This window comes from Scyliorhinus canicula, chromosome 11 (assembly GCF_902713615.1).
Source record: "Scyliorhinus canicula chromosome 11, sScyCan1.1, whole genome shotgun sequence".
NCBI lineage: Eukaryota > Metazoa > Chordata > Chondrichthyes > Carcharhiniformes > Scyliorhinidae > Scyliorhinus > Scyliorhinus canicula.
The window spans coordinates 30,973,315-30,999,094 of NC_052156.1; the positions used below are offsets into that span (position 1 = coordinate 30,973,315).

At 48.2% G+C, this 25,780-nt stretch overlaps 1 protein-coding gene across 3 annotated transcripts in view; it reads left to right on the forward strand.

Annotated features, from left to right (window-relative positions):
- cfap92 (cilia and flagella associated protein 92 (putative)) overlaps positions 1-25,780 on the forward strand; it is a 161,903-nt gene that overhangs the window by 36,199 nt on the left and 99,924 nt on the right. Inside the window, exons 4-5 of one of the 3 annotated variants that reach the window (XM_038812705.1) lie at positions 947-1,068; positions 23,513-23,653. In XM_038812705.1, coding sequence (XP_038668633.1) covers positions 947-1,068; positions 23,513-23,653 — 263 coding nt within the window. The remainder of the gene's footprint in view (positions 1-946; positions 1,069-23,512; positions 23,654-25,780) is intronic. The other 2 variants (XM_038812706.1, XM_038812707.1) reach the window with 2 other exon arrangements.

Sequence of the window (25,780 nt, forward strand, 5' to 3'; positions counted from 1 at the left end):
TTAGTTTAATTTATGGATTAATTTCCGGAGCTGTGATTTGTGTGTCGATGGTCTTCACATTAATTCAGTAGTCTATTCCCTGTGAATATATTTGTGCTGCTCTGTTATCACTTGGATGGCACCAGCTTTCCAAGCAGCAATCTAATGCCCTGCAGGACGCTGACACAAAACTGGTGAGAGTGATAGCATTTTTATGCTAAGCAATGGCTGCTGAAACATGGAAAACAAGCGTGGGTATGAAGGGAGATGGTACGAGGATGGTTCAGCTGTGAGAGTTCTCCTATTATACATCAGAGGCCTTGCCTCTGACATCTTTCAAGGGCATCCCAGTGGCTCAGTGGTTAGCACTGCTGCCTCACAGTGCCAGGGACCCAGGTTTGAGTGCAGCCTTGGGTGACTGTTTGTGAGGAGCTTGCACATTCTCCCTGTGTCTGCGTGGGTTTCCGCCGGGTGCTCCGGTTCGCTCCACAGTCCAAAAATGTGCAGGTTTGGTGGGATTATGGGAATAGGGCAGGGAGTGGGCCCAGGTAGGGTGCTCATTCTGGGGGTAGGTCCGGATTTAGTGCCCTCCTCCTGCACTGTAGGGATTCTATAATCTCTGATATTTGTCACAATGCTGAGGCTGAGTATTTCTGTGGTTGGCTGAAGCAGTAAGAGCTGTACTGGTTAAAGATGATTCTCTTAAAATCAATAAATATTCCAAGTAATTCCAGCTCTGATATCTGATACTCTGGATCAAGGCACGTTATTTTTTATTTTTAACAGAAATGTTTGTCACCAATTTGTTTCTTCTTCGCATAATGACATGCAATCATTAATTTTCGCCTCATGAAAATTGTAGCACAGCCTATTTAACCAAAGTAACACACATGCAAACAAACTTACATTACTATAACGTGCAGGATTTAAGTAACTTTAACCAATTGTCATGTGATTGCTTATTCAGTGAGGAGAAACTATGCGGAGACCTTAACGAAAATAAATTAAAGTCACGCAGTTTTAGGAAGAAAATGAGTATGTCATCACGAATACATGTAAAGCAGGAGTCTCGGATAAAAATCGCAGAAGGTAAGTAAGCAAATATAATTTCTTGTTATTGAAATTAATAAATGAAAGACAGGGGATAGTTTTCACATTTCCCAGCATGGAATGGACAGGAGATGAATGAGGTGAGAGAGATCATTTCTCAGCACAGTCAGTAAGGGGGACCATAAGACCATAAGACATAGGAGCAGAATTAGGCCACTCGGCCCATCAGTCTGCACCGCCATTCAATCATGGCTGATATTTTTCTCATCCCCATTCATAGATTATCATAGAATTTACAGTGCAGAAGGAGGCCATTCGGCCCATCGAGTCTACACCGGCTCCTGGAAAGAGCACCCTACCCAAGGTCAACACCTCCACCCTATCCCCATAACCCAGTAACCCCACCCAACACTAAGGGAAATTTTGGATACCAAGGGCAATTTATCATAGCCAATCCACCTAACCTGCACATCTTTGGACTGTGGGAGGAAACCGGAGCACCCGGAGGAAACCCACGCACACACGGGGAGGATGTGCAGACTCCGCAGAGGCAGTGACCCAAGCCGTAATCAAACCTGCGACCCTGGAGCTGTGAAGCAATTGTGCTATCCACAATGCTACCGTGCTGCCCCTGCCTTTTCCCCATATTCTCCTGCCTTCTCCCCATAACCCGATCCCCTTATTGATCAAGAACCTACCTATCTCTTCTTAAAGATGTTTGGCCTCCACAGCCTTCTGTGGCAAAGAGTTCCACAGATTCACAGATTCTGGCTGAAGAAATTCTAGGTCAATCTAGGTTTCTGGGACTCTCCACATTTTCATGGTCCAGGCGAGCTACCACTATAAACCGCACGTCCCTTATCAGCTTGTTAATTAAGAGGTGGGAAACTCATGCTGCTGCACATTCCTAAGGTTTTGTAGCAGCTTAAAAGATGGTGTTGCTTTGTGGCTAAAGTAGGAAAGAAATACCATGGAACTGAAAGACAAGGCCTCTGGCCAACATGCATTGACGGATACTGCAAGTTGTCAGATGCAGCCTTAGAGACGCTGATGAAGCAACTCGCAATAGAAAGGTGATTCTCTTCCCAGCAGATGATTGGTAGGCAGCATAGAAGATTAGCGAGCATGTAATCACAGAATCACAGAAAGTCACAGTGCAGAAGAGGTCCTTCGGCCCATTGAGTCTGCACCGACACGTGCAAAACACCTGACCAATCTACCTAACCCCATAACTTTGAATGTTACGACCAGGGCCGGCTCAAGGCACCGGCAACTCGGGCTGTCGCCCGGGGCGCCATGTGCTAGGGGGCGCCAGACTCGGGTCCCGCGCATGCGCAGTTGGGCCGGCGCCAACCAGCGCATGCGCGGTGGCCACACTCCCCCAGTGTGGCCGCACTCCCCCAGGGCGGCCCCCCCCCCGGTCACACCCCTCGGTCCGCCCCCCGCTCGGGGTCCGCTCCCCCCCCCCGCCTCGGCCGTCCCCCCGCCCCCCCTCGGGTCTGCCCCGCCTCCCGCCCCCCCCCCCCCTCGGGTCCGCCCGGCCCCGCCCCCCCCTCGGGTCCGCCCGCCCCCCGCCCCGCCCCCCCTCGGGTCCGCCCCGCCCCCCCCTCCCCTCGCCCCCCCCTCCCCTCGGGTCCGCTCCTCCCGCCCTCAGCCCTCGGGTCCCCCCCCCCCCCCCGGTCCGCCCCCCTCTCGCCCCCCCCCCCCCCCAAGGGGCGCCGAAGTTCAGCTTGCCCGGGGCGCCAGCAACCCTAGGGCCGGCGCTGGTTACGACATGGCGAGTACCCATCCAGGTACTTTTAAAGGATATGAGGCAACTCCCCTCTACCACGCTACCAGGCAGTGCATTCCAGACCGCCACCACCCTCTAGGTAAAAAAGCATTTCCTCACATCCCCCCAAACCTCGCTTTGAACTTGCATCCTCTCATGACCCTTCAACTAAGAGGAACATCTGCTCCTTAAGCACCCTATCCCATACCCCTCATAATCTTGTGCACCTTGATCAGGTCACCCCTCAGTCTTCTCTGCCCAAATGAAAATAACCCAAGCCTATGGAACCTCTCTTCATAACCTAAATGTCCAATCCCAAACAACTTCCTGGTGTATCTCTGCACCTTCTCCAGTGCAATCACATCCTTCCTATAATCACACAGGTGCAATTAGCACTTTCTCCAGGGCCTGGTTGCAATGTTGGAAGAAATGTAATAATCATATTAGAAATTCCAAGACAGGACTCCCTTTCATGCTTTTTGCACAATCCCAGAGAACCCTTCCTTTGCCTCAGCACCATCAAACCTTCCCTTCCCCACTTGCCATGACCCTCCACTAATCAGCAGGGGAGACCTGACTTCAGCTGTTTTATAAAGATTCAAACCTCCAAATGCTGCTAATGCCTTCACTATTTCTCCTTCTTGACCACACCCACTGCTTCTTCCTGTTATCATTCACACAATGATCAGGCTCATTAATGTTGAAAAAGCTGAACCGGGGCACATCTATACATAAGTGACTTGGAGGAAGGGACTGAAGGTATGGTTGCTAAATTTGCTGATGATACAATGATAGGTCAGAAAGTAAGTTGTGAAGAGGACCTGTGGCCCAAGCAGCCATCTTTACCATAGATAAAGTGACTGTGAAAAGATCTGACAAATGGAGTATAATGTGGGAAAATGTGAAATTATCCATTTCAGCAGGAAGAATAAAGAAGAAGCATATTATCTAAAAGGTGTGAGATTGCAGGGCTTTGAGATGCAAAGGGTTCTGGGTGTCCTGGTGCATGAATCTCTTAAAAGATTAGCATGCCACTACAACAAATCATTAGCAAAGCTAATAGAACACTGTCATTTATTAAAAAGTGGAGAGGTAATGCAGGGAATTGGTGAGACCACATCTGGAGTACATTATACAGTATTGACGTCCTTATTTAAGGAAAGATGTAAATGCATTGCAAGCATTTCCGAGTATTCCCAGGCGAATACCTGGAACAGGCAGGTTGATGTATGAAGAAAGGCTGGACAGGCCAGGTTGTATTTGCTGAAGTTTATTAGAGTAAAAAGCGACTTGATTGAAATATGAGATTCTGAGGGATCTTGGCAAGGTGTTGCTAGCAGAGAATTTAAATATTTTTACGGCAGAGCTAGATAGATCGATTCTTGATAAGCAGGTGGTTGAAAGGTTATCGGGGGGTAGGTATGAATGTGGGGTTCAGGTTACAATCAGATATATTTATATTTGATATGCATATTTGGGCAGCATGGTAGCACAGTGGTTAGCACAGTCTGCACGTTCTCCCCGTGTCTGCGTGGGTTTCTTTCGGGTGTTCCGGTTTCCTCCCACAATCCAAAGTGCAGGTACGCTGGATAGGCCATGTTAAATTGCTCTTAGTGTCCAAAAAGGTTAGTTGGGGCTACTGGGTTACGGGGATAGGGTGGAGGTGTGGGCTTGGGTAGGATGCTCTTTCAAGGGCAGATGCAGACTCGATGGGCTGAATGGCCTCCTACTGCACTGTAAATTCTATGATTCCATATTGTCAGTATAGTGAAGGGTTAATAATTGCATCTATGTGCAAATCAAACACTACAGGGTGTTACTAATTCACTGTACATAAGACAGCCTCTCTAGGAATTCTGGGAGAAACTTGAAGGAGAGCTGAAGAGAACATGGAGAGAGCAGAGTGAAAGTTGAACAGAGGTATATAGCACGAGGTCAAGTTATAGTGTAGTTTAATAGTTAGATAGAATATTGAATACTGTAGTACAGATTCAATATCATTTGTTTATTGTCTATAACTCAGTAGAGTATGCGAACTCCATTTAATTAGTAGCGTAATAATAAATTAGTTTGATTCAATCTTTTGATTTTTATATCGTCTTTGTCAACACTACATCGGGCAATCCTGGATGAAAAGACAAAAAATACAACATATTACCAGTCGTGGTAATATAACAAGCAGGCTTGAAGGGCCGAATGGCCTACTGCTCCTAATTGATATGTTTGTACAATAGACATGGAGACAAGGGGGACAGGGGGACTGTTTTCCAAACAGCAAACATTCACTAATAATGAAGAGGCCGCTATCAACATCATTGGAAGATTCACAGGATTAAGCATCAAACATAGGGAGACTGAAGGTATATTTCCTTTATAATCTCTTTCGGCTCAACTCGTTCAGGTGCACACTGAGCATAATAAGATGGTAGTACAATGACCTGCTGATCTGCTATAGCTTTTTCTCGTAATTACGCTCTACCCCATAGCCCTCTCCTTGTTTCCTAGGTCAAATCAATTCTTCAGCCATTAGTTCCAGACTGCTAATGAAAAGCCTAGACATCATTGACCAGGAGCATCACATGGGAATGAGCACAGCCACTGCCCTCCTCCTGTGTTGCTGCCATTGGAGCAGAGTCTCCCTTGGAAGCACCAGAGCACTGAAATAGGTTACAGAGCAGTTTAACCAGGCACTATGGTCTTGCACTGAAATAAAGAATAGTTTCTAGTAGGAGCAGGGCTTGAGATACACAATGACCTGCACCCATTCAAAGTGATGCAGGCATCTTAATAATAATAATGATTAACACTTACATTAACACTGCAATGATGTTACTGTGAAAATCCCCAGTCACCACATTCCGCCACCTGTTCGGATACAGAGAATTCAGAATGTCCAAATTACCTAACGGCACGTCATTCGGAGTTTGTGGGAGGAAACCCACGCAGAGAGAGGGAGAAGGTGTAGACTCCACACAGACAGCGATCCAAGCGGGAATAGAACCCGGGACCCTGGAGCTGTGAAGCAACAGTGCCAAACACCACCCCACCGTTCTGCCCAAACTCATGGATTTGGAGATTGAAACACTCCCAAAAACTAACAAGACACTAAATGGGAAAAGTCTTCTGTTGAGAGCTTTCTTCCTCTTCCTTCTATGAGTAGCTTCTCTTCTCTTGTAATGATTATGGCATGCAGCACAGCACTAATTGCACAATTAATTGTGTGGCTGCATGCTATAGTTGGGGTTCCAAGATCAAACAAGATTAGTTTCACTTAAAGCTGTCCTACCCTAAATCCAGACTGTCTCTTGAAGGTGAGGTGCATTCTGGCTGTACAGAGGCTGGAACTGGTGAAGGAGTTGAAGAAACTACAGAAATGGCGCAACAATCCAGAGTGGGTTCTCCAAGACTCTCTCATGTAGCATTGGAAGCTGTGGTGCAGGAGGTGGACACCCCCCCCCCCCCCCCCCCCCCCCCCCCCCCCGCAACATGGAATCAAACCCTGATTGGAAAACCTGACACACCACCCCTTCCTTAGCCTAACCTGGTCCTTCATGCAGAGGTGCGTCTCCTGCAGAAAGATCACTTCCGCTTTCAAGCCCCTTCGGTACGCAAGGACCCCCGGGATCTTTTAACCGGTCCATGGAGACCTTGCACGTTCCACATTATCAGCCTTACTGGGGCCTTCGCCTCCATTTCCTCTACCATCCGCCATCCTCCCATTTTGGCTCTACCCCTGTTAATTTCACCCTATACCTGGCCCATCCAAGATGGCCCCTTTCTTGGCCCCTGACCATGTTTCTTCTCCAACCTCACCTCACCGAATCACCCTCCCTCCCCCCCTCCCCCCTATGGCCACCTCTTGGCCTTCTCCACCACCTCACTTCCATTCACCAGCATTACCTGCTAGTGTGGCAACTCCTGCCCAATGGCTTCACCCACTGACCCGCCCACCCCTCCCCTGCCCTCACCTCTCTGTTCTGTGAAGAAGGCCCCCCGCTGACCTTACTCTCCCCCACCTAAACAATGACTCATCTGGAACCACAGGTCACCTTTCCCAAGAACAAACAAACAGAAGGAGGGGGAATGGGGGCAGCTGTTCTCTTGCAAACATTTCATCCCAGCTACTCTTTGTCAACCCAACAGGAAAAAAACAGGAAAAAACCCTCCACATCAGAGGAAAAGAAAACCCCCCACTCCCTCCAACCCCCACTCTACCCATGCTCCCAATTACATCAAAGTGCCAGCACCTCGGTCTCCCAGAATTGTTCAGTTCAGTTCTCCCCCAGTGTATGCTCCTTGATAAGTCATTGGCCGCTTCTGGGGTCTCAAAATAGTATTCCTGGCCCTCATACATCACCCAAAGCTTCGCCGGGTAGAGCACCCCAAACCTGATCTACCATCGATATAGCACCACCTTGGCTTTGTTGAATCACGCATGACATTTTGCCAGCTCAGCTCCAATGCCCTGGTACATTTGGACTTTGTTCCCCTCCCATTCACAGTTGCACTTCTCCCTGGCCCACTGCAGAATCATCTCTATCTCCACAAACGTATGGAGCCTCACAAGCACCCCACATAGCGGCTACCCCATTCTAAACCTCTGCCTCAGAGACCTGTGCGCTCTGACCACCTCAGGGGCCTTACCCAACATACCCTCCGCCACCAGCCCCACCAGCGTCCTCGAAACATACCACGTGGCACTCACAACTTCCACTCGTTCAGGCAGGTCTACAATACGCAGATTCTGCACCCAATCTATTTTCCTGCTTCTCCACCTTTGCTCTCAACGTCTTGCAACGGTCTTCTAAGAACCCCACCTCCAATGCAACCACCCGATCGCTGTGTTACGATATCACCCTCTCAATCTTTCGGATCTGTGACCCCTGTGCATCCAAACATTTCTCCACACTCTCCATCGAGCCCTTCAGTGGTGCCACAGCCCCTTCGATGGCCTTCGAATGATCCTCCTGCATCTCCTTCCTCTGCTGGCGAAACCCTTCCTTGATGAAGGCCATCAACTGTTCCATCTGGGGCTTTCCAACTTGCACTAGCCCTTCCCCGTCCGCCATCCTTCTTCTGGCTGCTGCACCACAGGTCTCTTCCAACTCCTTGGCCAAGTCTTTCACCTTCTTACATAGAACATAGAACAGTACAGGACATCGGCCCACGATCGTGTGCCGACCATTTATTCGAATCAATCTAGCCTACACCCCTTCAATTTACTGCTGTCCATGTGCCTGTCCAAGAGTCGCTTAAATGTTCCAAATGACTCTGACTCCACCACCTCTGCTGGCAGTGCATTCCACGCACCCACCACTCTCTGTGTAAAGAACCTACCTCTGACATCTCCCCTATACCTTCCTCCCATCACCTTAAAATGATGTCCCCTCATGACAGCCATTTCCGCCCTGGGGAAAAGTCTCTGGCTATCCACTCTAGGCATGCCACTCATCACCAAGGGTTTTGTTTTTATTTCCATGCCTTCCGGTGTTTCTGTCTAAATCATTGGGTGTGGAACAGCTTATGCCGTTAATTTGGGCGAGTAAGTTGGCAAGAATCTGGAAGGCGGTCCTGCAGAGGGACCGGCAGTCGGGGGTTTGGCGCTGCCCAACCTGATTTATTATTACTGGGCGGCGACCGTGGAGAAGGTATTGCGTTGGTATGGGGGTCAGAAGGAAGTCTGGGTGAAGATGGAGGCTAGGTCGTGCAAGGGCACAATGCTGCGGGCACTCGCGACTGCCCCACTTCTGCTTTCTCCAGGACCTTTTTCAGGGAATCTGGTGGTGGTGGCCATGTTAAAAATATGGAGGCAATTACATCAGCAATTTTAATTGGGGCAGCGTCGAAGTTGGCTCCGATTTGGGATTATCACCTGTTCGAGCCTGCAAGATTGGATGCAAGGCTTAGAGGTTGGGAGGACAAGGGTATGATGGTAATGGAGGATTTATTCCTGGAGGGGTGGTTTGCAAGTTTGGAAAAGCTAGTGGAGAAGTACGGTTTTGTTGAGCCTGAAATGTTTAGGTACTTACAGGTTCGGGATTTTGCTAAGAGGGTTTTTCCAACCTTCCAGTGATCCCGCCATCATCGTTGTTGGGGAGGGCCCTGTCATTGGCGGGGGTGGAGGAGGGGAGTACTTTAGGAATTTACGGGGGGATTCTGGTGGAAGACATTGCGTTGCTGGTGGGGATTAAGGTCAAATGGGAGGAAGAGTTGGGAGGGAGATGGAAGAGGGGATATGATGTGAAGCCCTACGTAGGGTGAACGCGACATTGTCCTGTGCGAGGCTCGGGCTTATAATGTTAAAAGTGGTTCGTTGGGCACACTTAACAAGGGCTGTTTGAGTGGGTAGAGGATAAGTGTGAGCAGTGTGGGAGGGGCCCAGTGAATCATGTAGGTATGTTCTGGGCATGTCCTAAGCTGGCAAACATCTAGGGCTCCTTCTTCAGCACCATGTCAGGGGCTGGTTTAGCTCACTGGGCTAAATCGCTGGCTTTGAAAGCAGACCAAGGCAGGCCAGCAGCACGGTTCGATTCCCGTACCAGCCTCCCCGGACAGGCGCCGGAATGTGGCGACTAGGGGCTTTTCACAGTAACTTCATTGAAGCCTACTCGTGACAATAAGCTATTTTATATTTATATTTTTATGTCAGAGATCTTCCAAATGGAATTAGAGCCTGGTCTCCTACGGGCAATGTTTGGGGTGTCAGATTGGCCGGAGCTGCAGATGGGGCGGGGTGGGGGCATATGTCTTAGCCTTCGCCTCGCTGATTGCTCGCAGGCAGTTTCTGTTGGAGTGGAGGTCAGCTTCTCCATCCAGTGCCTCGACGTGGCTGGGGGATGTCATGGAGTTTTTGTACCTTGAAAAAATTAAATATCTGCTGAGAGGTTCGATTGGGAGGTTTTATATAAGATGGCACTATTTGTCACGTATTTCAAGGAACTGGTCACTGTCAGATGTTTGGGGGGCAGTGGGAAGTGAGTTGGGGGTGTTCTTTTGGGATGTTTATTTGTTTTATAAAATATAAGATGTAAAAAATGTTCAATAAAAATATTTTTGAAACAAAAGTTTGTTGGACCCTTGGGGCGGTATTCTCCACCGGCTCCAAAAATCGCGGAGGACGTCGTGAACTCAGCCGAGGTTCACGACGGCCTCGCGGCCTGCTCCCCGCACCTAATTCACCCCCACCCGGGGGGCTAGGAGCGGGCCCCCGTCGTTCCCAGTCGCGACCTCGGCTGCTGGAAATGACGCCCGAACGGCGCTTCGCGGATGACACCAGCACGCAAACGATGCGAACCCGCGCATGCGCGATGCCGTCTTTCTCCACCGCCGCTTGGCAAGACGTGGCGGCTTGATCTTGCCGGGCGGCGGAGGGGAAAGAGTGCGTCCCTTTTGGACGCAGGCCCGACGATCGGTGGGAACCGATCGCGGGCCTGTCCCCTCCGGAGCACAGTCGCGGTGCTCCCGTCCCAATCGGGCCCCTGGATGCCCCAAACGGGCATCCGGCGCCCGTTTCACAAATGCAGCGACCAGGTGTGGTTGCTGCCGTGGTGAAACGGGCGTGAAGGACCAGCCGCCCGGCCCATCGGGCACGGGGAATCGCCGTTCGCCGTGAAAAACGTTGAGCGGCGATCTTTCCGGGGGGGGGGGGGGGGGAGAATCGCGGGGCCAGGGGGGGGCTTAAAAAATGTCGGGAGGCCCTCCCACGATTCTCCCACGCCACGTGGGGAGCGGAGAATTCCACCCTTGATGTCCCACATTCACGGTTCGTTGTTTGTGTGTTCTACCGTGAATACAGGAACAAAATATTTATTTAACGCTTCTGCCATTTCTCTATTCCCCATTACAATATCTCCTGAAGCACCCATGTTTACCTTCAGTAATCTCTTCCATTTTACATATAAAAACATTTGCAACTATTTCTATATTACTTGCTTGTTTTTGCTCGCACTCTGTTTTCTCCCAGTTTATTAATTTCTTGGATATCCTCTGCTAATTCTTAAAACCTTCCCAATCCCAATTCTTTTGGCAACATTGTAATTTTTTTGTAATGTAATATTGTTAATTACTTCTCTCATGAGCTCTGGTTATACCAGATTCGGAGTGGAGACTTTTTTTGTCCTCAAGGAAATAAATAATATTAATGAAGAATTTTGAAATCTACTTGCGTTGTCCCTAGGGCAGAGGATGATTTGCTTCCACTCTGGTTCGATGTGATCTGAGGTGGCTGATAAGTCCAGTGCATGATCAGCCAATTTGCCTCACGCGAGGCAATTAGTGCTCCAAGGGTTGGGCAGATGAGATGAGGACTTGAGGTTTGTTCAACCTCTCTGACCCTTGACTTTGCACCTGCACGCTCCCAACCAATGCCTTCCCATTCCATTCTGGCTGGCCACAAACCGGGATTTTCATAGGTTGGGGATGTTGCTGACTTCAGGCGATACTTTGAGGACATCCCTGAAGCATTTCTGATATCCTCCTGAGAGTCTCCTGATGTGACCAAATTCTGAGTAGAACTGTTACTTCAGGAGTCTGCTATCAGGTGTATGAATGACAAGCGTGCCCATAGGAGCTGGTTTAGAGTGATTATTGGCTCGATTCTGGGCATGTTGGCTTGAAGGATGACTCTGCTGTTGGAGCACCTTTCTTGCCCATTGATTTGGAAGATCCTGCGAAGGCAGCGCTGATGGTACTTCTGCAGTGCTGTGAGGTGCCTGCTTATAGGTTGTGTGAAGCATATAGGACCACAGGATCACTGATAACCATGACTTGGTTTCAGGTTTGAGATTCTGGTCTTCAAATGCTCTTTTCCTCCGTCAGCCAAAGTTTGAGCTGGCAATTGGAGAAAATCATAAATTTTGTCATCCATTTTTTTTAAATTTAGAGTACCCAATTCATTTTTCCAATTAAGGGGCAATTTAGCATCGCCAATCCACCTACACTGCACATCTTTGGGTTGTGGGGGCAAAACCCACGCAAACACGGGGAGAATGTGCAAACTCCACACGGACAGTGACCCAGAGCCGGGATCGAACCTGGGACCTCGGCGCCGTGAGGCACAGGGCTAACCCACTGCACCACCGTGCTGCCTGAATTTTGTCATCCATGTCTGCCTTCGTCAAGAGGAGGCTTCCAAGGCATATCAAATGGTTCACATTTTTCACCGTTGACTTTAATCGATGGGGGAAGGTGCTGTGCCGATGGAGTCAACAATAAGCTGGGACTCATGTTCCCAGTGAGTACGCATACAAGCAACATCGGCATTCTGAAGCTCAATGACTAAAATGTTTGATTACAGTATTCCTTTAAATGTCATTCATCCTCATTGTCTTTAACGTTTGATCGAGTTTCACAATCTACGGATGCCAATTCGCACCTTTCTCCAACATGAGATAACCTAACCATCTCCCTTCGACATTCAATGACATTACCATTTCTGAAACCATACCCCCACCCCCAGCAGCAACATCCTGGGGGTCTGCGCCGAGTGCAAACCGCACTTCTACCGCCCCAAACGAGCGCATCTGATCAAGGCATCCAGCCCCTTTGAACGTCTCAGTATAGACTTCAAGGGTCCCCTCCCCTCAACAACCATAACACATATTTCTTGAGTGTTATTGACGAATACTCCCGCTTCCCTTTCGCCATCCCCTGTCCCGACATGACCACAACAACCGTCATAAAGGCCCTCCTATCCATCTTCTCCCTGTTCGGTTACCCCGCGTACATCCACAGCGACCGGGGGTCCTCCTTTATGAGTGACGAACTGCGTCAATTCCTGCTCAGCAGGGGCATAGCCTCTAGCAGGACGACCAGTTATAACCCCCGGGGTAACGGTCAGGTCGAGCGGGAGAATGGCACCATTTGGAAGACCATCCTGCTGGCCCTACGGTCCAGAGATCTCCCTATCCCCCGTTGGCAAGAGGTCATCCCCGACGCCCTGCATTCAATCCGGTCTCTCCTCTGTACCACCACTAATCAAACACCTCATGAACGTCTTCTTGTTTTCCCCAGGAAGTCGTCCTCAGGATCCCCTCTTCCGACCTGGCTGGCCACCCCGGGCTCATCTTGCTCCGGAAGCATGTGCGGGTGCACAAGTCCGACCCGTTGGTTGAGCGAGTCCAGTTACTCCACGCCAACCCGCAGTATGCGTACGTGGAGTATCCCGACGGTCGGCAGGATACGGTCTCGCTTCGGGACCTGGCACCCGCCGGCGTGCGGCCTTCTCCCCCTACATCAACACCTCCCCCCCAACTCCAATTCCCCCCGCGGCCCCACGACCCAGCGCACATGCCCCCTCTCCCCCGATTACAGCGTCACCACCACTGGCCCGGGGTACGGAGACACATCTACGACTGATGCTCCCGGAGGCAAGGACGACCATCAGCCCGATGTCACCAGCTCCATTGCGACGGTCCTCCAGAACACCATGGACACCCGACAGGCTGATCGTGTCCATCTGATGCGACCATGGGACATTTTTTTTTTGGACTTTGTTGTTATTCTGTTGCATCTTAAGTTAGTAGTAGTAGTATGGTTTTTTTGCCATGAGCCAGTGGGCAGCCTACCTTTCTCGATTTTCGCTGCTCATACCACCAGTCCTCGGACCCCCTCCCCCCTCTCTCTTCCACTTACACACCCCCCCCACCTTCTTTCTCCACAAGGGGTGAATGTGGTGGTATGAATGTGAGCACTGCCATTGGTGCAGAGCATTGGTTTCCCATTGGCTCTGGCTGGTCATGTGCCTCTCGTCCGATTGGCTGGGACTAGTCATGTGACTGCTCACCAATTGGTCGCGAGGCAAGTAGACCCCGCCTCTGAGGTGGGGTATAAGTACCCAGAGTTCCCGGCGGTCGGCCTTTCTCTGTAGTCGACCACCGGGCTAACAACTAGCTAATTAAAGCCACAGTTTGGATCTTCATCGTGTCTCGAGTCCAATTGATGGTACATCACTCACCTAACCAGCGACACCCACATCCTATGAAATAATAAGCTCTCTTGCCTTCGTAACTGACTTTAAGTTTAAAAGCCTGGTTTTAGATTTAACCATGCCACACTCAGATTTAACATGGAATTTTATAGTATTACGATTACCCTTTCCCAGAGGATTCTTTATTACATTTTTACTAAAGTAATAGCTAGCCCCTTGAAGGTGGAGGGGGTGTGAATTGGTAGGGTCATGTGACCTGATTGTCCACTGGGGAATGAGGGCGGGATCTCTGTGCAGAGTGTGGACTATTTCTGCCAGTCTCCTTGGTGATTCCAGTGCTGAGAAGGAAGGTATTGATTATAGTGCTCTGTATATAGTTGGTATTGATAATATCCCTGTTGTTGTTAGTTAGCTAACCGGTGGTTGCCAGTTATTGTATTTACTACACTGGCGACAAGGAGAACAACAGTGACTCAGATTGCAATGAGAAAAGAACTTTGAAGGAAAGTTCAGTTGCAAGAGTTTTAGCACAAGTCCAATCGAGTCTAACCTGTGAAAAAACAAAAAGTAGTCATGCCTCTCTTCAGAAAATTAGAAGCTTTCGATGCTGCTACAGAAGACTGGGAATATTTTTTCTGTGCTAATGAAATAGAAAGAGAGGATGATAAGAAAGTTATATTGCTGACTGCATGTGGGATCCAGACGTATAACACGATCTGAAGTTTCACATCCTCAGTTGCTCCCGGCACAGACATTTGCAGAGCTTGTTGAACTGGCACGAAACCCTCAGTAATATTACAAGGTACAAATTTAACTCCACGGTGAGAAGCCCAAGGGAGACCAGTGCAGTCTTTGTAGCAAGGCTAAACCAAATTGTGGATCACTGTGATTTTGGGTCAACATTGAATGATATATTAAGAGATAATAATAATCTTTATTAGTGTCACAAGTTGGCTTACATTACACTGCAATGAAGTTACTGTGAAATGTGGTGTAAACAATGCAGCTGGGCGACATGGTAGCACGATAGTTAGCACTATTACTACACAGTACCAGGGACCTGGGTTCCATTCCCGGCTTGGGTTACTGTCTGTGTAGAGTCTGCACCTATTCTCTTGTCTGCATGGGTTTCCTCCGGGTGCTCCGGTTTCCTCCCACAGTCCAAAGATGTGTAAGTTAGGCGAATTGGCCATACTAAATTGTCCCTTAGTATCCAAAAGGTTAGGTGGGGTTACTGGGTTAGAGAGATAGGGTTTAGGCGTGAGCTTGAGTAGGGTGCTCTTTCCGTGGGCTGGTGCAGACTCGATGGGCTGAATGGCCTCCTTCTGCATTGTAAATGCTATCATTCCATACAGAGAACTTTGTCAGCTGAATTAGGATTAACTTTTAAAAAGGTGTTGGAAATGGCACCAGTGATAGCAAGCGCCGAGATTGATGCTCAGGAGCTGCAAAGTGTACAGAATGACTAAGTCCACCAGTTAGGGCGGGAAGCTGCAAGCAGCAGTGGTGCCACGAGTGAAGGCACCGGTTTAAGTAGAGAGAGTAATGCAGAAGCCAGAAGAGCCACAAAGTAAAGTAGATTTCAACAACAGCCTAAAAATAATAGCGTCATTGGTGGGAGGGAAATCACTCCCCAGAAACGTGGAGATTTAGAGAAGCAGAGTGCTGCATGTGCAGAAGAAAAGGATATTTGAGGCACAAGTGTAAAAACAAGGAGGGGCTGCCCAGTACCAACAGAGTAATTAATCCAGTTCCAGTGTATAGTACAAAGGATTGCCCAGCTGGTGAATGGGACATTTTCTTGCTGAATAATGTGAATGCAGCCCTCCATCACAGTGGTGTTGTTAATGAACGGCCAGCAACTTAAGATGGAAGTAGACATGGGGGCATCAGTCACTGTCGTGAGCGAACAGATCTACCGATAACTCAAAGAAGAGGTTCAATCCCTGAGGTTGAGGGATACTGCAACTAGACTGGCCACATATACCAGAGAGGCTATAAAACTAGCATGGGTGACCATGACTCCTGTGAGTTATAGACAGTAATTTGCAAAGCTACCGTTGATAATTGATAAGGACTGAATTTCATGGGGCCGACTGGCTCCAGGCGATCAAGTTGAATTGGCTGGAATTTTTAAATTGAAAGAGGGGCATCTGCACAAAGTCATAACAAAATACCAAGACGTGTTCCAGGCAGAATTGGGAAAGATCAAAGGATTGGAAGCAAAAACCCACGTGGACCCGGAAGTCACCTCAAGATTTTTAGGGCAAGATCTGTTACCTACACATTAGAGAAGGTAGAGACAGAACTAAAACAAGTGGAAGACATGGGCATCATCAGGCCTGTACAATTTGCAGAGTGGACAGCACCCATTATCCTAGTAGACAAACCAGACAAGACCATCCATATCTGCAGAGATTACAAGCTGACGGTAAATCAAGCTGCAAAACCAGATATGACCTCATCCCCAAAATAGAGGATCTACATGCCAAGTTGGCTGGGGATTGGACATTGTATATGAGCCACGCTTCCTAACAGAACTGGACGATACTTCAAGAGGATATTTAACTATAAATACTCATAAGGGGTTATACCAATATACACGTCTACCGTTTGGAAGTTCATCTGCTTGTGCCATCTTCCAGCGAACTATGGAGAGTTGGCTGCAGGGTTTGCCTAGGGTTGTCTTTTATTTGGTCAACATTTTAATAACGGGATCCATTGAAGAAGAACATCTGGCCTATTTGGACAAAGTTTTGAAGAGATTTCAAGAGGCGGGAGTGCGCTTAGAAAAAGTGCACCTTCCATGCAAACGAGGTGGTTTATCTTGGTTATCGGGTGGATGTTCAGTGGTTGTAAGAAGATAGTACTCCCATGCGATGCATCACCTTAAAGGCAGGAAGCAAGTGAGTGAGTGGTGGGTCAGAAAGCCTTCTAACGGAAATACAACATGAAATATGTTATGAAAATCTCTAATAATATCCAAAGAATGACAGTATAGTAAGCTGCTAAACTCAAAGGGATGTTAATTGATTGTCAAAATGCAAAGAGAAATGCAAGCTGACTTAAAAAGAAAAGAGTTAAAGGGGGGATGTATTTCTTTCATTACTTTATTAAAATTGGGATCTGAAATGCTGGGCGTTTTGCATTAGTTGGATAAAGAAATCCCCACGGAGTTTGGAAATTGTTTGGCAGTAACAAATAAACTGTGCCGTTGAAAGTGCACACATCCTCACTTTTATGTTAAACAAGCCACAGGACAATTGAAACATCCTGTTCAAAAGAGAAAACAGTTGTTTCTGAAGCTCGGTTAATTCCCTCAAGGAAAGATCCTTTTTAGAAAACATCATGATCTCAACAAATGAAAACATATCCAATGAGAGATGAACAGCCTTTCTGCTTCTCAACACAAATTATTATATTTTTGTGTGGCTCAGCTTTAGTTGAGACCCTGGTTTCACTGAGGGTTTTTTTAATATAAAGTTAACAGCTTTGACTGACAAATTAAACAGCAGTGTGTCAAACAACAGTTTATCTAATACTACATTTCAAATTTAATACATTAGGATAATTACCTTAGCAGGTTTAGCACGACACACATTAAAGGGAATAATAGATCGATTTTAAATCAATAAGATCAAAGGATTGTAATGATATTAACAATGACCACAGAACAACCAGTTTATCGAACATTAAGAACACTTAACTTATGAAATGAAATGAAATGAAAATCGCTTATTGTCACAAGTAGGCTTCAGTGAAGTTACTGTGAAAAGCCCCTGGTCGCCACATTCCGGCGCCTGTTCGGGGAGGCTGGTATGGGAATGCTATGGCCGTTTTCATACCTCCATTTACAAATGGATTGTAATTCCATTTTGTATCTTTGGATGAACATTATTGCCTTGGTTTAAGTCTTTGCTTCAGACTACATAATTTGGCCAAGTTACATTCTGTGGCTGTTACAATTTTTGTCTGACTTTAATTGTTTTTACCTTGCGTACCTTTCAAACATGTTCATCCTTTTTGCTGATCCCAAGGTAAGTGAAGAATAGTAAATTTAGCGAGCTGAAGACGTATTTTCACCATGGAGGCAAGAATTGGGAGTTGGGAATTTTCTCAACATGGCAATCCCGCCTCCATCCTGACAGTGCCAACCAGTGAGATTTTCATTTCCCGTAGGGCAGGGTGGCCTGGGGTTGGGCCCGCCATCTCCCGCAATAGGTCTGAGACGGGCTGATGCAGAGGAGACCAGGTTAAGAGGCCCGCCTCAGTTCACCGAGGCATTGGCCTAGTTCTGCAGATCAGAGAAACCCCCCCCCCCCTCCCCCGCCTCCTTCACCTCCACTGACCCCCCCGCCCACTGCCTCAACTTATAATGGATTGTCATTTTGCATATGCCCCTTGGCTGGATGAACAGTTAGAGGAAGAGAAGTAGCAAGCTGGGTTGTTTGTAGAAGGCCCTACCCAACCCATATGAGAAAATCAACTTTCTTGGGTGTTTCTGGAAAGGAGTACAGGAGGAACCTATGCTTCACCAGACAGATGTAATTACCTCAGTGTAGTTGTGAGCAGCCTAGGCTAGTGAGGGCTGCATGAGTGGCCCTCCTTCATCTCACTGGGCTGCAAAATTGAAATTGGGTTTGTTCACTAACCATGACCCCATGAATAAGATTGGATACTTTAATACATGCCGAATATTTCATAACGAGTTATAGAAAATACTTCATGATTTATATGTTAATAGAACTATCATCAACTACAAATGGTAAAAACAAAATAAATACTTATACTTTCAATGCAGAGGGAGCGCATTGGCTCCCACAGTCAATGTTGTGTGCACGCACCTCACTTCACTTGCCCTTGCTTTACATGCATATTACTTAATGAAAAACGCTTATTGTCACAAGTAGGCTTCAAATGAAGCTACTGTGACAAGCCCCTAGTCGCCACATTCCAGCCCCGGTTCGGGGAGGCTGGTACGGGAATTGAACCCGCGCTGCTGGCCTTCGTCTGCTTTACAAGCCAGGTATTTAGCCCACTGTGCTAAACCAGCCATACCGGTAAGAAAAAAGCTAGATGGATGGAAATCAGCAGAATGTAGCAACCCTGCACCGAGGCAACAGTCAACAAAATGTCTTGTGGGCCACACTCAGAACCCAGATAGGTTGTCGCATGTGGCCTCTGGGCCACAGGGTACCCACCATTGCCTTTGCGAGTTTAGCTAGGTTTCACTTGACCTGGAACTTAACTCTGTTTATTTCCACAGATGCCTGAGCTGTTCATTGGATTTTCCTTGTTGGAGATAGCTATTGGCTGCCATTTGTGTGGCACAAATGTCGCTTGCCACTTATCAGGCCAAGCCCAAATGTTGCTCAGATCTGGCTACGTACTAGCATGGACTGTTTCAGCACCTGAGGAGTTGTTAATGAAGCTGAACATTATGCAATCATCAGTAAACATTACCAATTCTAATCTCATAATGGAAGGAAGGCCATTGATGATGAATGAAGATGGTTGGACCAAGGACATTATCTTGAGGAACTCCTGAAGCAATGTCCTGGAACTGAGTTGATTAGCTTCCAACAACCATAACCATTTTCCTTTGTGCAAGGTAGCTCCAGCCAGTGGAGAGATTTCCCCAGATTCTCATTGACTTCAGTTTTACCTGGGTCCAAGATGCAATACGTGGTCAAGTTCTGCTTTGATGTCATGGGCTGTCACTCTCGCCTCCCCTCTCGAGTTCAGCTCTTTTTTTTGGTCCATATTTGGACTAAAGCTGTAATGGAGGCAAGGAATCAAATCAGGTTACAAATTGTGGTTGAGTACAATTCTGCAGCTGCAGACATCCCATTGTCCTTCATAGATTCTCAGTTTTGAATTGCTAGGTTTCTTTCTAATTTATTCCATTTACCACAGTGTTCATGCTACACTAACAACACGATGGAGGCTATTGTCAATGTGAAGATGGAACTTTGTCTTCACAAGAACTTGTGCAGTGGTCACGTCTACCTATACTGTCATATATGCATCGGTGACAGGTAGGTTGGTGAGGACAAGATAGAGTAGCTTTTTCCCTCTTGTTGGTTCCCTCACCACCTGCTGAAGACCGAGTCACCAGGCCACTCTTGGTGATGGACATTGAAATGTAGCCAGAGTACATTCTGTGCTCTTGTCACCCTCTGTTCTTCCTCCATGTGGTGTTCAACATGGAAGAGGAGATTTTCTTGCTCATGTTTGACTTGATGTCATGCGACTTACTGGGGTCCTGAGGTTATGTTGTCGACTCCAGGGGAAACCTCTCCTGACTGTATACCACTGTGCTACCACCTTTGCTGGATTTGTGCTGCTAATGGGACAGGAATGGTGATGATGAAATCCCTGACATTGTCTGTAAAGTATGATGCGGTGAATATATTATACCTATAGTCAGCAACAATCAGGCTGTTGCTTGACTAATATTTAGCCAATTCTTTTATCACTCAAGTAATATATATGGGTGTAATTTCTACAGAGTGGCAGTCAGCGTCCGATTGCCACACCGTACCCACAAATTTCTTCCCCGTCTGTCTTGCCCGACCTTCTGACTCGGTCCAGGCAAGATCTAGGCAGAACAGTTGTCTCTAAAGCCCAACATTGAAGGTTGGGAGAGTCGGAGTGAAGGAGGACATGACCCCCTTTTTACTGCACCAGCTACTTTGAAGCAGGTAAGTTTAAAGGTCAGGTTGAAATCGACAGATGATGAAGTTAAATGGATAGAATGGGATGGGACGGTGGAAATCGGAGTTCCTGGATTGTGGTGGAAAGGTTGAACATTGAGGGAGGGCTGAGAACGTGGAGGGGTGGGGGTGGGGGGGGGGGGTGGGGGAGGGGGTTAGGGCATCGGGTCATGGGGTTGGGGATTGGGTCTGGCTGGGGGGAGAGTCACCTCAGGTCTGGGGGTTGAGGGCAGCTGGATCAGGGGGTGGTCCAGGCTAATTGGGTGGGGATTTGTGACAGAACATAGGTTGGGGGGGGGGGGGGGGCAGCTGAGTTGGGTCTGGGATGATAGCCAGGCCCACAGGTGTCAGGGGGTTGTATCATGTAGGTCCTGGGTGGGGTTGGTCAGGGTGTGGGGGTGTCCTCTAGGGGGTCGGGATGTGGGGAGGTGTGGTGGAATCCTGTGTGGAAATTGATCTAGGTGTTTAAAATAGTTATCCAGAAATTAGAAGAGGTTTTCATTCTTCTAACCTTCTTCTAACTATTAATGTAAACCTGGTGAATCTATCCAAAGTTAGCAATTTAAATCACATTTTTAGATGGTTCACAATGCACTGCAATTGCACAGAAGATTTTAGCACTTCTTGACAATTTCCGTACAAATGTTTACCTGGGAAGTTCCGAGAAGGATTCTCTGGTATACCTTTCAGCCGACTCTGGGGAGGCTAGAGGTTCTAGCCATAGGGTGTGATCTACCGGCTGCATTGCGATTGAGCGAGAGAGCAACGTGGCCAGTACATCCGGGGGAGGCCCTTCGCGGGCTTTCCGGCAGCCTTCACACCTCGCGGGATGTACCCAAGTCCTGCAAGGCTTCGGAATTAAAATCCCACCTAAAAGGGGTGTGGCCAAACGGCTCGTGCCTACATAGGTTTTAAATCTACCCAGGCAGACTTACTGGGGATCTACCAGCCTCCAGGATCTACTTCCTTGGGAGGCTGCAGCCGCGCACTGTTCAGTACTGGTCAACACAAATGTGGACCAGACTGAACAAGATCTAGTGGAGTATCCCGGACCATTGGAGGCCCCTGGGTGGCCAGCAATAGTGTAGGGTGGCCCCCGGCCCTCCCCCTAGAACATGGACACATTGGCACTGCCCAGCCGGTACCTTGACATTGCCACACTGTCAATGCCAAGGTGCCCAGGTGGCACTGCCAAGCTGGAGGGAGCACTACATGGGTGCCAGTGCATGGGTGCTCGGATGTCAGGGTGGCACTGCCAATGGTCAGGGCCCGAGAAGGGCCATGCCCGTGAAAGGAAGTGGAGGCGGAGTATGAAGGGTGGGTGGGGGGGGGTGGGGGTGCAAGACAGGCAAGTAGGGCCATCTGGGTTGTTGGGGGCCTGTAAGGGGCATGGGAAGGCTGAAGAGGGGGCCCCCAAGAACCTCAAGGCGGGGTGTCTTCACTTGGGGAGGGTTTGGGTAATGCCCATGTGTGTGAAGGGTGTATTGCCCATGGGTGGGGGAAGCTCACTTAGAGATCAAAGTACCCTTTCAAAATGGCGGCCCGATCTCTCGGCTCCCTAGGGCTGAAAGAAATTCCAAGTCTGGGTAAACTGGTGAAAAACTCCCCAGGACCCAAAAAGGTGTCGTTTTATAGCATTGAGGAACTTGCCAGCAGAGCCGTCGGAAATACTCCCTGCAAAACCCGCCACAAATGAACTTAGAAATGTTGCGGTTAAATGCCGCCCACAGTGTTTTTCTGAAAAGGTTAATTAGCTCGCGTGCAAGTTCTTTCCCTGATGTTTTAGCAGAGATGATGGGAGACTACTGTTACCAATATGATGACCCATCCATTCTTCTAGCCGGGCGGTCAGAGGCTGCAGACTGCAGCAGTATTGCACCATGAGTGGTATTGGTTGAGTGTGTGATGAGGAAGTAGATGTGCTGTGATCCTGAGAGAAGAAAACACACATTTCCGGCACCACTGTCACTCCAAATAGGGTGGGAACTGGCACTTTCAGAGAATCACCCTCTCCAATCCCTATAGGGAAATACTTTTGTCGTTTCCTCAGTGCTCAAACTGGGAACTTATATTGGAAATTCCGGGAAGAACCTTTCTCCATTCTTACTACTTTGTGGCACTGCAATTTTGGTGTGCCATTTTTTTTTGCAATAATGGTTAAAGGATCATGCACTTTCAAGGTAAAATAGTAAACATACAATTTGGAGTAAAGTTGCTTAAAAAAAATCTTTCCCCGGTGTTAAGGAGACAGGTTTCTTTTCTCTTGTTCCATTCAGTTATCTGGTGATCTGCCAGATTCCATCCAAAAGCTAAACAGCCTATCTGCTGCCATGTACCGGCTGCCCAAAAGGATAAGTACTGTTATTGTTGTTAAAAAGTATAAGGTCCTCAATAATTTTAGTGCCGTGCGAGTTTTGTGACAATTAGACATAGAATTTACAGTGCAGAAGGAGGCCATTTGGCCCATCGATTCTGCACCGGCCCTTGCAAAGAGCACCCAATTTAAGCCCACACCTCCATCCCATACCTGTAACCCAGCAACCCCTTTGGGCACTAAGGGAAATTTAGCATGGCCAATCCACCTAACCTGCACATCTTTGGACTGTGGGAGGAAACCGGAGCACCCAGAGAAATCCCACGGAGACATGGGAAGAACGTGCACTCTGCACAGACAGTGACCCAAGCCAGGAATCGAACCTGGGACCCTGGAGCTGTGAAGCGACAGTTCTGACCACTGTGCTACAGTGCCACTCATATTGCATTGGTGGGACCGGAAAGGATGCCAGCATTCACTCTGATTAGAGAAGCCCATTAGATCCCAGCTCAGTGAACAGCTCTTTTCTGTTTTTAAGAAGCAATGTGTGGCATTTCCAGCAGGCTGCTGGTACAAAGATAAAACACAAGCTGCCGCCCAGCAGGCAACACGTTTTCTCCCCTGGTCTGTGGGGGATAGTTGGTATCATATGTAGTGTTCTTTTTAATACACAAATAATGTTTGATTTTTCATTATTAAGTAGTCTAGGTAAAGGAAAGAATATTACGAGTCTAACTGAACCTAAGGATGCCCAGATTTCATTGCAGGCGAAGCAGCGAAAAAGGACAAAGAAAAAGCTCTACTTGGGAAAAAAGAGCAGCGTAATCTGAGAAAGAAAGGGGCAGAGAAACAGATCTCTGGTGTGATCAAGCTGGATAGCAGGCTTCTTCTTGCAGGTGTGTGGATGTATATAATACCAATATTTCTAAATGGTACCGAATAGGAAAGAGGTGCAACATATGTATTATTACAATTCTGGTGTGCAGTTGACAGTCATCTTCATCCCCATCTTGTTTATATAATTGTCCTCCTTTTGAAGAAAAATATTTTATTTTAACGAACTGAAATAACTGTTATAATACTTGTTATGATCCCAGCTGGTGTTATAAACGGACAGGAAGATCCCAGAATGGAACACTGGCTCAAAAGACTGTAACTTTGACGTTTTTTTCAACGTGGAGGAACAGTCACAGGGCCTCCAATTAGATTTTTAAAAATGTTTTTATTAAGGATCATTCATATTGTAGAAAACAAAGGCAAGCCTGACCCCACATCAAGAACAAAAGAAGGAAAAAAAAGAAATATATACACATCGGTTGGCATTCATAATTTACATCAGATGACTTTTGTTATTTGCAGTGTTTACTGCATCTTGATTTACTTTCTCCAGTGGGCGATCATTTCTAGCTGGGTTCCCTGCCTCCCTGTCCCCCCTTTTCTTCCTGAACCCCTCCCCTTCTGGTCTTCTGGCGTGCCCTCTTCCCTCATTAGTTTTTATGTCTTGTTTCTGTTTGGCTGGCGTGACGCCGTGTGTTATGTCGTTTGCTGGACATGGTTGGGTTCAACCATACTTACATAGAACAGTACAGCACAGAACAGGCCCTTCGGCCCTCGATGTTGTGCCGAGCAATGATCACCCTATTTAAACCCACGTAACCCGTATACCCGTAACCCCGTAACCCAACAATCCCCCCATTAACCTTACATTACGGGCAATTTTAGCATGGCCAATCCACCTAACCCGCACATCTTTGGACTGTGGGAGGAAACCGGAGCACCCGGAGGAAACCCACGCACACACGGGGAGGACGTGCAGACTCCACACAGACAGTGACCCAGCCGGGAATCGAACCTGGGACCCTGGAGCTGTGAAGAATTGATGCTAACCACCATGCTACCGTGAGGCCCCTGATGGATGGAGGATTACCTGGTGGATTACCTGGTGGATGCGTCCCTGCACTCCAGGGTTTCCCTTTGTTAGCGAGCCGTCCAGGATGGCTGCGGGGCTGTGGTCACCAATCTCCCCACGAGGTCGGGCCCCTGCTCTTCGGGCTTTCCCTTTGTCCAGGGCCGCCAACTCTGTGTGAGCCATGTGGGTGAGTCCCTGCACTCTGGGTTTCCCTTTGCTCAGAGACTGTCCACCGTGGTTGCTTGCGTGAGTTCCAAGTCACCACGTATGGCCTGTTTTAGCCAATGTGCTGCCTTAGCTGTTTTTGCTCCTATTTCTCCCCTATGGTACTTTCTGCCCTCCACTGTCTTCCACCCCCTCTGTTGTCCCCCCGTTCCTTCTCCTCATTGTTCCCTTGTTGCTGATGCGTATATCCCCCTTTGTCAGTTGCTCTCTCCCGTGCGGGAGGTGCGCTGCGGCCCATCTATCGCTCATGCTTCCTGGTGCTAGCTTTCCCACTAGTGAGGTGGCCCCCCTCCGGGTTCGGCTATGTATCCACCCATCGCCCGCTGCCTACTTTCCCTCCCTGCTGTTCTTCCCACCTTTTCTGCTGCCCTCGCTCTTTCCTTCCTCTGGTGCACCTTCCCATCCTCAAAACGAGAGAATGAAGTCCCGCGGAAATTGTCCTTCGAGAATGTTAGTTAAATTAATAAATAAATAAAGTCTCTTTGGGTGTTTTTTTCATCACTGTTCCTGCTGCCCTTTCTCCGGCCCATTCTCCAGGATGATTTGTGTACGTCGGCAGGAGTCTTGAAGAAGTACTCCCTGCTTTGGAATGTGACCCAGAGTTTGGCTGGGTACAGAATCCAAAATTTTACACCCACTCTTGCACAGGGTTGCTTTCACCCTGTTGAACTTTGCCCTACGCATGGCCAGGTCAGCCCCAATGTCCTGATAGATCCTGATCTGGTGACCTCCCCAGTTACAGTTTTCCGTCTGTCACACCCAGTGCAGGATTCTTTCTGGGTTTTGATACCGCTGCATTTTAGCGATTATCATTCTCGGTTGTTCTCTGGCCTTGGGTTTTGGACGGAGCGACCAGTGGGTTCTGTCTATTTCTGGTGGTTTGGCCCAG